General features: G+C 41.8%; 1 protein-coding gene across 5 annotated transcripts in view; it reads left to right on the top strand.

The window, feature by feature from the left end:
- Window positions 1–11,792, top strand: part of LOC143766925 (uncharacterized) — a 62,902-nt gene extending 51,110 nt beyond the window's left edge. For 2 of the 5 annotated variants that reach the window (XM_077254929.1, XM_077254928.1), the window contains one exon: window positions 8,658–11,792. In XM_077254929.1, coding sequence (XP_077111044.1) covers window positions 8,658–10,945 — 2,288 coding nt within the window. In that variant the 3' untranslated portion in view covers window positions 10,946–11,792. The remainder of the gene's footprint in view (window positions 1–8,657) is intronic. The other 3 variants (XM_077254930.1, XM_077254933.1, XM_077254931.1) reach the window with 3 other exon arrangements.
- Window positions 11,793–12,194: the final 402 nt, after the last annotated feature.

Below are 12,194 nucleotides of genomic sequence, written 5' to 3'. Positions count from 1 at the left end.
AAACCTGTCTCAATAAATTAGCATATCAAGAAAAGGTTCTCTAAACGACCTATTACCCTAATCTTCTGAATCAACTAATTAACTCTAAACACATGCAAAAGATACCTGAGGCTTTTAAAAACTCCCTGCCTGGTTCAATACTCAAAACCCCCATCATGGGTAAGACTAGCGACCTGACAGATATCAAGAAGGCCATCATTGACACCCTCAAGCAAGAGGGTAAGACCCAGAAAGAAATTTCTCAACAAATAGGCTGTTCCCAGAGTGCTGTATCAAGGCACCTCAATGGTAAGTCTGTTGGAAGGAAACAATGTGGCAGAAAACGCTGTACAACGAGAAGAGGTGACCGGACCCTGAGGAAGATTGTGGAGAAGGACCGATTCCAGACCTTGGGGAACCTGAGGAAGCAGTGGACTGAGTCTGGTGTGCAGGAAATGGGCTACAGGTGCCGCATTCCCCAGGTAAAGCCACTTTTGAACCATAAACAGCGGCAGAAGCGCCTGACCTGGGCTACAGAGAAGCAGCACTGGACTGTTGCTAAGTGGTCCCAAGTACTTTTTTCTGATGAAAGCAAATTTTGCATGTCATTCGGAAATCAAGGTGCCAGAGTCTGGAGGAAGACTGGGGAGAAGGAAATGCCAAAATGCCTGAAGTCCAGTGTCAAGTACCCACAGTCAGTGATGGTGTGGGGTGCCATGTCAGCTGCTGGTGTTGGTCCACTGTGTTTCATCAAGGGCAGGGTCAATGCAGCTAGCTATCAGGAGATTTTGGAGCACTTCATGCTTCCATCGGCTGAAATGCTTTATGGAGATGAAGATTTCATTTTTCAGCACGACCTGGCACCTGCTCACAGTGCCAAAACCACTGGTAAATGGTTTACTGACCATGGTATTACTGTGCTCAATTGGCCTGCCAACTCTCCTGACCTGAACCCCATAGAGAATCTGTGGGATATTGTGAAGAGAAAGTTGAGACGCAAGACCCAACACTCTGGATGAGCTTAAGGCCGCTATTGAAGCATCCTGGGCCTCCATAACATCTCAGCAGTGTCACAGGCTGATTGCCTCCATGCCACGCCACATTGAAGCAGTCATTTCTGCCAAAGGATTCCCGACCAAGTATTGAGTGCATAACTGAACATTATTATTTGATGTTTTTTTTTGTTTGTTATTAAAAGACACTTTTATTTGATTGGACGGGTGAAATATGCTAATTTATTGAGACAGGTTTTTTGGGTTATCAGGAGTTGTATGCCAAAATCATCAGTATTAAAACAATAAAAGACGTGACAAATTTCAGTTGGTGGATAATGAATCTATAATATATGAAAGTTTAATTGTAATCATTACATTATGGTAAATAATGAAATGTAACACTATATGCTAATTTTTTGAGAAGGACCTGTAGATTCTACAATTATAGCTGGTCCAACTATATACGAAAAAAAGCTGTGGGGACAAGACCCCCCGGGGGTAGTAGAAATGACACCCAAATTCCAAGACCGTGGTGGATCATAGAAAACGGACAAATGTTACCTTCTCATTTAGACCCTTTGGTGATATTGTGTCGAGAGTGACGATCCACCTACATTCGCATTGGGCAAGAATTTGTTTCAGATTACCACCCCTGACACCTCCATGAACACAGTCAATGCCCCTTATGTCAAGGCCCCTAGGGTCACATCCATGATGTTCCCTAAAGTGTCTGGGCAGGGTCTTCAAAGTTAAAATATCAGACACTTCTTTAGCCGCTTTAATTTCGCGGACATGTTCCCGGGTCCTGACTCTGAGTTCCCTTGAGGTGAGACCCACATATATCAGGGAGCAGGGACAGGTGGCATAATATACCACATACGATGTTTTGCAGAAAATATATTCCCTGATTTTGTATTCCCTGCTCCTGTCAGATGATTTAAAGGTCCCACACCTTGTTAGGGCATGCCACGCACGATCCGCACGGGAAGCATCCCTGTCTTTTTCCACCCTGATTGAAAATCGTTGGTTGTTTTGCCACATAGTGGCTGCTTACTAAGTGATCTCTCAGATTTTTACTCCTTGTCTGTGTCATCTGTGGAGACTCTGATAGGTGAGCAGCCAAAACATTGTCGCTACGTAGTATCGACCAATGTTTTTCCAAGATCTCTCGCATCGTATCCCATCGACAATTAGAAGTTGAGATATAACTCAGTTTGTAGTCATTTTTCTGTCTAATCCTCTTTACAGGGGGTTTAAGTAAAGCACTCCTTCCCAAAGATCGTGCATGTCTGTATCCAGACTTGATGCACCGGGTGTTGTATCCTCTGGCCTTAAACCTATCTCTAAGAATAGCAGACTGCTGTTCAAACCGGACCTGGCATGCCCTAACATAAGAAGGTGTGGGACATTTAAATCATCTGACGGGAGCAGGGAATACAAAATCAGGGAATATATTTCCTGCAAAACATCGTATGTGGTATATTATGCCACCTGTCCCTGCTCCCTGATATATGTGGGTCTCACCTCAAGGGAACTCAGAGTCAGGACCCGGGAACATGTCCGCGAAATTAAAGCGGCTAAAGAATTGTCTGATATTTCAACTTTGAAGACCCTGCCCAGACACTTTAGGGAACATCATGGATGTGACCCTAGGGGCCTTGACGTAAGGGGCATTGACTTTGTTCATGGAGGTGTCAGGGGTGGTAATCTGAAACAAATTCTTGCCCAACGTGAATGTAGGTGGATCGTCACTCTCGACACAATATCACCAAAGGGTCTAAATGAGAAGGTAACATTTGTCCCTTTTCTATGATCCACCACGGTCTTGGAATTTGGGTGTCATTTCTACTGCCCCCGGGGGGTCTTGTCCCCACAGCTTTTTTTCGTATATAGTTGGACTAGCTATAATTGTAGAATCTATATATCTTGGAGTCTTGGTATGTATTTTAACTTTGTGTGTCTTTTCTTTATTTTAATTATTTTCTTTTATTACTTTTTAGTATGTTTTTCTGAATTTTCTACATGTGACATGTAAATCTCTGCATCATTTTTTTGGAGTTTGGCTATCAAGACTCGTTCTGCAACACAGAAGAATGCAATCTATCGATATTTGAACAAAGCACTTTGCTGGGACTTGGACTGAAATGAAGGAGGAACCCTTAGGGGGATTTTTTCATTATCATACACTGTCAATGTTATATTGACTTTTTATCATGCACATATATGTTTTTGTTGATATATTCTTTTCACTGTTTTGAGTTCACAGTATCTAAATTATTTATAGAATTTTATGGTGTTTGTTACAATACTCTAGATCTTGGATCTGGACTTATAGTCTATTGCTTTACACATGGTTCTATGTTATAGTCACTTATGCATTTTGATATAATTATATAATTGAAAGAAATTTTTTTGTTCCCCCTTCTCTCCTTCTTTTCTTTTCCTTTTTTCCCTTTTACTAGGATCGGGTATTTTAGAAACTACATGTATGGACTGCCTATAGATTGGTACTTGTTTCAATACATACATTTTGCTTTAGGCATGTATGTTTGCTATGGATTATTGTACTATTACCTGGATTTCTGGGTCTGTAATCTTATGGTTTTATGACGTGGTATATGTACGCACACTTAACCACTAATCCGGGTATATGGAGCATTGGTTGTGTATACAGGTCCTTCTCAAAAAATTAGCATATAGTGTAAAATTTCATTATTTACCATAATGTAATGATTACAATTAAACTTTCATATATTATAGATTCATTATCCACCAACTGAAATTTGTCAGGTCTTTTATTGTTTTAATACTGATGATTTTGGCATACAACTCCTGATAACCCAAAAAACCTGTCTCAATAAATTAGCATATTTCACCCGTCCAATCAAATAAAAGTGTTTTTTAATAACAAACAAAAAAACCATCAAATAATAATGTTCAGTTATGCACTCAATACTTGGTCGGGAATCCTTTGGCAGAAATGACTGCTTCAATGCGGCGTGGCATGGAGGCAATCAGCCTGTGACACTGCTGAGATGTTATGGAGGCCCAGGATGCTTCAATAGCGGCCTTAAGCTCATCCAGAGTGTTGGGTCTTGCGTCTCTCAACTTTCTCTTCACAATATCCCACAGATTCTCTATGGGGTTCAGGTCAGGAGAGTTGGCAGGCCAATTGAGCACAGTAATACCATGGTCAGTAAACCATTTACTAGTGGTTTTGGCACTGTGAGCAGGTGCCAGGTCGTGCTGAAAAATGAAATCTTCATCTCCATAAAGCATTTCAGCCGATGGAAGCATGAAGTGCTCCAAAATCTCCTGATAGCTAGCTGCATTGACCCTGCCCTTGATGAAACACAGTGGACCAACACCAGCAGCTGACATGGCACCCCACACCATCACTGACTGTGGGAACTTGACACTGGACTTCAGGCATTTTGGCATTTCCTTCTCCCCAGTCTTCCTCCAGACTCTGGCACCTTGATTTCCGAATGACATGCAAAATTTGCTTTCATCAGAAAAAAGTACTTGGGACCACTTAGCAACAGTCCAGTGCTGCTTCTCTATAGCCCAGGTCAGGCGCTTCTGCCGCTGTTTATGGTTCAAAAGTGGCTTGACCTGGGGAAATGCTGAAATGCTTTATGGAGATGAAGATTTCATTTTTCAGCACGACCTGGCACCTGCTCACAGTGCCAAAACCACTGGTAAATGGTTTACTGACCATGGTATTACTGTGCTCAATTGGCCTGCCAACTCTCCTGACCTGAACCCCATAGAGAATCTGTGGGATATTGTGAAGAGAAAGTTGAGAGACGCAAGACCCAACACTCTGGATGAGCTTAAGGCCGCTATTGAAGCATCCTGGGCCTCCATAACATCTCAGCAGTGTCACAGGCTGATTGCCTCCATGCCACGCCGCATTGAAGCAGTCATTTCTGCCAAAGGATTCCCGACCAAGTATTGAGTGCATAACTGAACATTATTATTTGATGTTTTTTTGTTTGTTATTAAAAAACACTTTTATTTGATTGGACGGGTGAAATATGCTAATTTATTGAGACAGGTTTTTTGGGTTATCAGGAGTTGTATGCCAAAATCATCAGTATTAAAACAATAAAAGACCTGACAAATTTCAGTTGGTGGATAATGAATCTATAATATATGAAAGTTTAATTGTAATCATTACATTATGGTAAATAATGAAATTTTACACTATATGCTAATTTTTTGAGAAGGACCTGTAGGTATGGTGTGATTTTGATCGCAACTCATTATCCGTATCCCGGTAGTTATATTGCTTGGTGTGCGCACGTGCATGTTTACTCGGATCTCCATGGTGATGTAGCCGTGGATCTGGGGACACTGGACGCCTGTTATACGCAGGCGCATTAGGATTTATACATTTCCGGGCCAGGTAACATACACTTCCGGGAACATCGGTACAAGCAGTGCGCATGCGCAGTCCTACTCACCCGATACAGTTCAATCTCCACGGTGTCTGTGTGTTGTGCGGCGCGGATGTATATTGGTATCATAGGCGGTTTACCGCCCACACACACGCCGCACAATGACGCCCATGGAGACTGCACTATTTTATGTGCGGGGCTTAGGTGCGCATGCGCCGAGTATGTTTGGTATCCTATAAAAGGTGCAGTTGTAGCAAGACACCCATATCACTTCCCCTTTGAAAAAGCGATCGAGCGAAACGCGCGTCAGGGGTAGTGGGAAGGCCACACGTATCCTGATCTACAATGGGTAAGTCTTTACCGCCTATATGATGCAGTTATACTGGGACACAATGGCGTATTATGTGAATAGGGCGTTGGTCCCTCAGTGATATTTCCTCATGGTAGGAGTATAGGCCATTCTCTGAACCATTTATACTTACCCAGGTCACATTTGGAAGTGAGTCCTATCCCTCGGTGTACTGGTTGTTTTTCCTCCTGTTTACATGTTAGAACTTTTTACATATTCTGTCATGTATGTTTACTTCTCTGTATGATATCATCTGTATTTTTGTATATGAATAAAATTTGTATATTTTTTCATAAATTGTAGTGTCCATGCTCCCTTTTTCGCTAGTATATGATATGTCCCATTGGGAGTGATGCTCCTATAGATTCATCTTGATACTGGGAGAGAGTTTTTGATTATTTAATATGCTCTCGGCCACTTATAGTACATGCTTATTGATTATTGTGTACAAAGGTTAGTTCAGCAGAGAAGGGAAGATCTAGCCGGTAGTGCTTGAAAAAATTTGAGGGTGAGGACCAGGTAGTGGCCTTGCAAATTTGATCAATTGATACCTCAGCCTTCTCTGCCCAGGAGGTAGCCATGGCTCTGGTGGAGTGAGCCTTGATGCCTTCAGGAACCGGAGTGCCACCCGCAGAGTAGGATAAACTAATGGCCTCCTTGATCCATCTAGCAATAGTACTTTTAGCTACCCCACACCCTCTTTTGCTACCCTGAAAGGCTACGAATAGGGTTTGGTCTTTCCTCCACTGACCATTCATAGATATGTATTGCAACATAGCTCTTCTTATATCTAGCATGTGGAACTTTTGTTCCCCTGGATTTCTAGGATTACTACAGAATGATGGTAAAGTAATCTCGACTCCTATGGAACTTTTGAACCACCTTGGGGAGATACGCTGGGTCCGGTCTTAGAACGATCCTGTCATCAAAAACCTGAGTATAAGGAGGGCATATTGACAGGGCCTGTAAATCACTTACCCTACGTGCCGATGTTAAGGCTACTAGTAGAACTGTTTTAAGGGTAAGTAACTTAGGTGATAACTCCTGCAAGGGCTCAAAAGGGTCTTTAGTTAGGGCTTCTAAGACTAAATTTAGATCCCAAGGAGGGATTTTTGGGATAACGACCGGTCGAGATCTACTACAAGATTTTATGAATTGCGAAACCCATCTATTTGAGGCAATATTACAGTTATATAGGGCCCCCAAGGCTGAAACCTGAACTTTAAGGGTGCTGGTTGCTAACCCAAGATGTAATTTTGCTTGCAGAAATTCTAGGATAGGACCCACTGGAGCCACCTCCCCCTATGGTTCACCCAGGAAGTTAAGACATTTTTTTCCATGTCCTACAATAGATCCTAGAGGTTATGGGTTTTCTGCTTTTCAATAAAGTGGAGATTAAACCTGGTGAGAATCCTTGGCGACTTAGTAACGCCCTCTCAAATTCCAGGCTGCCAGATGGAAGTCCTTCACCTGAGAGTGGGTCACTGGGCCCTGGGTTAGCAGGTCTGGAACCTCTGGCAGAATCCATGGGTCAGTTACCGACATCTGCCTTAGAAGGGAGAACCATGGTCTCCTTGGCCAGAATGGAGCTGTGAGGATAATTTTCACTTGATCCTCTCTGATCTTCCTAATCACAGCTGGAATCATCACTATCGGGGGGAATGCGTAGGCCAGAAAGATCTTCCAGGTATCAGTAGGGCATCTACTGCGAAAGGATGTTCTCTTGGATTTAAGGAGCAGAACTTTTTGACTTTTTTGTTGTGTGAGTTGGCCAACAAGTCTATTTCTGGTGTGCCCCAGGCTTGGACTATTTGTTGGAATATCTGGGGGTTTAGGGACCATTCCCCCTGTCTTAAGCCTCTGCGACTCAGGAGGTCTGCTTGTGTGTTTTCTATGCCCCTGATGTGTAGTGCCGTCAGGGATGCCAGGTGTTGTTCTGCCAGCCGAAAGAGTAGATTTGATGCTTCCATGAGACCTTTGGACCTCGTCCCCCCCTGATGATTGAGGGTCCTGATGAGCACAAAACTGCTGACCGTAGACAAATGTCAGCGCTGTACAAAGCCCTGCTAGCGCCGATGTTCATCTACCGTTGGCGGTCACGAAGCATGTAAGTTAAGGGTATCATCATTTCTGTCCAGGCCTATTTCATGAGTTTTATTTTTATTTTTTTTATTCTGTGGAAGCATGGTTGAAATGCAATATCTGACTTTCATTTGTTCATTTTCATAGATTTTTGATTTATTCTAATACTTTTGTCAGATTCAAGTTATTTCTGTGACCATTGTGGGTTTTTCTGTCATTAAATGAGGGGTAACAACAATTTTGACCACGGATGTAGGTGGAATTAATATTTTGACTCCACAGCCACTTTCTGGAAGTGGATGTTGGAGAGTGAAAATTACATATTTTCCATTTTATTACCCAGCACATAATGCCCAGATTATGCTCCTGGAGACACACACTGCAGATTAAGTGGATTCTTCTCACTATAATATTGGTAATTACAGGGATCCTATATGTTGTTTGAGCACACTGCAAGACTCAAGTGAGAAGATTTTGCTGGATTGGTTTATAGAAACTCTGTTGCTTTTCAACAGCCTTTGAGCCACTAGTAGTGTGGGAACCTCTGTTTTTCCATTCACAGATGATGGGCCTAAGTGGGGACTTGTTTTTCGTGAGATGATAATTAGTATTATTTTCGCCTACATAACATTGATTGGTGTCTTTTTATTCGATATTTGGGAGGCAGAATGAAAAAACAGTTGAACACCACGCACTACTGGCTCATCCAACAAGGTCTTCTATTAGACTTTGAACTGTCATTGTATTGGTAAAGTTTTTTTTTTACATAGCTTTCCATTTTTATGGACAGTTTAAGTAGAAATGTTCAAAAATATAAAACTCAAGGATATTTTTTTTTTTTTATCTTAGCAGATGACTGTACCAGGATATCAGAGGGACAGCTGACATCTTCAATTTTTAAATCTGATGATCTTGAGATCCTACAAGATACAACTGAAGTGAATGCCATTACTCCAGATATATCATCATCCATTCACAGCAAAGATCTGTCCTCTGATCCTATGAATCAGGTCCCATCTTCTGATTCATTACAGACTACTAAGGAAAATCAAAGTCACAAAAGAGGCATTAAAAAACAAACTGCTCCTAAAGCAAAAAAGTCATTTTCATGTTCAGCATGTGGGAAATGTTTTAACAGCAAATCACATTTTGTTACACACCAAAGAACTCACACAGGGGAGAAGCCTTTTTCATGTTCAGAATGTGAGAAATGTTTTATCCAGAAATCAGATCTTGTTATTCACCAAAGAACTCACACAGGGGTGAAGCCTTTTTCATGTTCAGAATGTGGGAAATGTTTTAAAGGGAAAGTGCTTCTTCTTAGTCACCAGAGAACTCACACAGGGGAGAAGCCTTTTTCATGTTCAGAATGTGGGAAATGTTTTAAATGGAAAGCAGATTTGGTTCATCACCATAGAACTCACACAGGGGAGAAGCCTTTTTCCTGTTCAGAATGTGGGAAATGTTTTAAAGGGAAAGTGCTTCTTGTTAGTCACCAGAGAACTCACACAGGAGAGAAGCCTTTTTCCTGTTCAGAATGTGGGAAATGTTTTACCACCAAAGGGAATCTTGTTATACACCAAAGAACTCACACAGGGGAGAAGCCTTTTTCATGTTCAGAATGTGGGAAATGTTTTAAAGGGAAAGTGCTTCTTCTTAGTCACCAAAGAACTCACACAGGGGTGAAGCCTTTTTCATGTTCAGAATGTGGGAAATGTTTTAAAGGGAAAGTGCTTCTTCTTAGTCACCAGAGAACTCACACAGGGGAGAAGCCTTTTTCATGTTCAGAATGTGGGAAATGTTTTAAATGGAAAGCAGATTTGGTTCATCACCATAGAACTCACACAGGGGAGAAGCCTTTTTCCTGTTCAGAATGTGGGAAATGTTTTAAAGGGAAAGTGCTTCTTGTTAGTCACCAGAGAACTCACACAGGGGAGAAGCCTTTTTCCTGTTCAGAATGTGGGAAATGTTTTACCACCAAAGGGAATCTTGTTATACACCAAAGAACTCACACAGGGGAGAAGCCTTTTTCCTGTTCAGAATGTGGGAAATGTTTTACCACCAAAGGGCATCTTGTTACACACCAAATAACTCACACAGGGGTGAAGCCTTTTTCATGTTCAGAATGTGGGAAATGTTTTAAAGGGAAAGTGCATCTTGTTAGTCACCAGAGAACTCACACAGGGGAGAAGCCTTTTTCATGTTCAGAATGTGGGAAATGTTTTAAATGGAAAGCAGATTTGGTTCATCACCATAGAACTCACACAGGGGAGAAGCCTTTTTCCTGTTCAGAATGTGGGAAATGTTTTAAAGGGAAAGTGCTTCTTGTTAGTCACCAGAGAACTCACACAGGGGAGAAGCCTTTTTCATGTTCAGAATGTGGGAAATGTTTTAAATGGAAAGCAGATTTGGTTCATCACCATAGAACTCACACAGGGGAGAAGCCTTTTTCCTGTTCAGAATGTGGGAAATGTTTTAAAGGGAAAGTGCTTCTTGTTAGTCACCAGAGAACCCACACAGGGGAGAAGCCTTTTTCCTGTTCAGAATGTGGGAAATGTTTTAACCGGAAAGGGAATCGTGATGAACACCAAAGAACTCACACAGGAGAGAAGCCTTTTTCATGTTCAGCATGTGGGAAATGTTTTAGCCACAGAGGGTATCGTGATGAACACCAAAGAGCTCACACAGGAGAGAAGACTTTTTCATGTTCAGAATGTGAGAAATGTTTTAACCAGAAATCAGATTTGGTTAATCACCATAAAACTCACACTGGGGAGAAGCCTTTTTCCTGTTCAGAATGTGGGAAATGTTTTACCGACAAAGGGAATCTTGTTAGACACCAAAGAACTCACACAGGAGAGAAGCCTTTTTCCTGTTCAGAATGTGGGAAATGTTTTACCGACAAAGGGAATCTTGTTAGACACAAAATAACTCACACAGGAGAGAAGCCTTTTTTATGTTCAGAATGTGGGAAATGTTTTAAATATAAATCAGATTTGGTTCATCACCATAGAATTCACACAGGGGAGAAGCCTTTTTCCTGTTTTGAATGTGGGAAATGTTTTAACCAGAAAGGGACTCTTGATCAACACCAAAGAACTCACACAGGAGAGAAGCCTTTTTCATGTTCAGAATGAGGGAAATGTTTTACCTGGAAAGCGCTTCTTGTTAGACATCAGAGCAGTCACACAGAGCAGTAGCCTTTTACATTTTCTTAATGTGGGAAATATTTTACTTTGAAATCAACTGTTAATAAACATCAGAGACGTCACATAGGGGAGAAGCCTTTTTTATGTTCATAATGTTGGAATAGTTTTAACCAAAATTGAATCTTCTTAAATTTGTTGTCTCTTGTCATTTCTTATGTTTGCTGACAAAAGGATAAAACTAAACTTTAGTAATTCCAAGTGTAAAACTATGTCCATAATTCACCCCCTGAAGGTTAGGCAGTAGGTGACTAATAGCAAAAACATGTACCCCACATCTCAGTATATAGGGTGAGGTGATGTATACACTCTCATTTCTACGGGTTTCATCACGCTCACCAAAGGCGACTCATCAGGAGACTGTTTAATATTGAACTATATTCAAGCGAGACTAAACAAAAAAAAAAAACTAAAATCATGTATCATGTTATCCGAAAGTCCGAAAACCAGCCACATATTGGCAGATCCCAGACCTCAATCTATATACTTTTTAAGTTTATAAGCCACTCCAGTGTCAGGAATAGATAGTATGTGAAAATACAATATAATTCTTGTGTTTTTTCTCCTATAGTTTTGGTATTGCAACAGCTGTTAATTAGTAGTGCAGGCAGATTGTCCTAGACCCTGCTCAGGGTAGGTAAGTGTAATGGTTGTTTTTTTTTTTAATGTTTTCTAATGGGGCCATGCATACCAGAATGGTGGTGGGGGGCCAATTATAATGATCGGGCCCTGCATACCAGGACCGGGATGGGGGCCAATCATACCAGAATAGAGATGGGGCCCTGCATACTAGGATATGGATGAGGGATCCATACATACCAGGCTAGGGATGAGGGGACCATGCATACCGGGATAGGGATTAGGGGGCCATGTGTATCAGGGTTTGGATGAGGGGGCCATATATACCAGGATAGGGGATATTAAGTACAAAATTGACCACATTTTTCCAGGACATCCTGACAGCACCCTGGAGGACATCCTCCTCCCCTTGCTGGGACAGGAAAAACACGAGTTTAAAAGGTCATGTCCCACACCCAGTCCTCAGTGTTTTTCCTGTCCCTGCAAGGAAGGGACGCACGAGTGAAAGCTGCGCAAAGCTTACCGGAGCTCAGGGGGACCGTGCGGCTTGCCAATACCCTTCCCCCTGTCAAGAGGCTCAGGGCAGAAACCCTCCGGAGGG

This window comes from Ranitomeya variabilis, chromosome 4, assembly GCF_051348905.1.
Source record: "Ranitomeya variabilis isolate aRanVar5 chromosome 4, aRanVar5.hap1, whole genome shotgun sequence".
Taxonomy (NCBI): Eukaryota; Metazoa; Chordata; class Amphibia; order Anura; family Dendrobatidae; genus Ranitomeya; species Ranitomeya variabilis.
The sequence above is the reverse complement of the archived record's forward strand: the minus strand, read 5'-3'. Positions and strand labels throughout refer to the sequence as shown.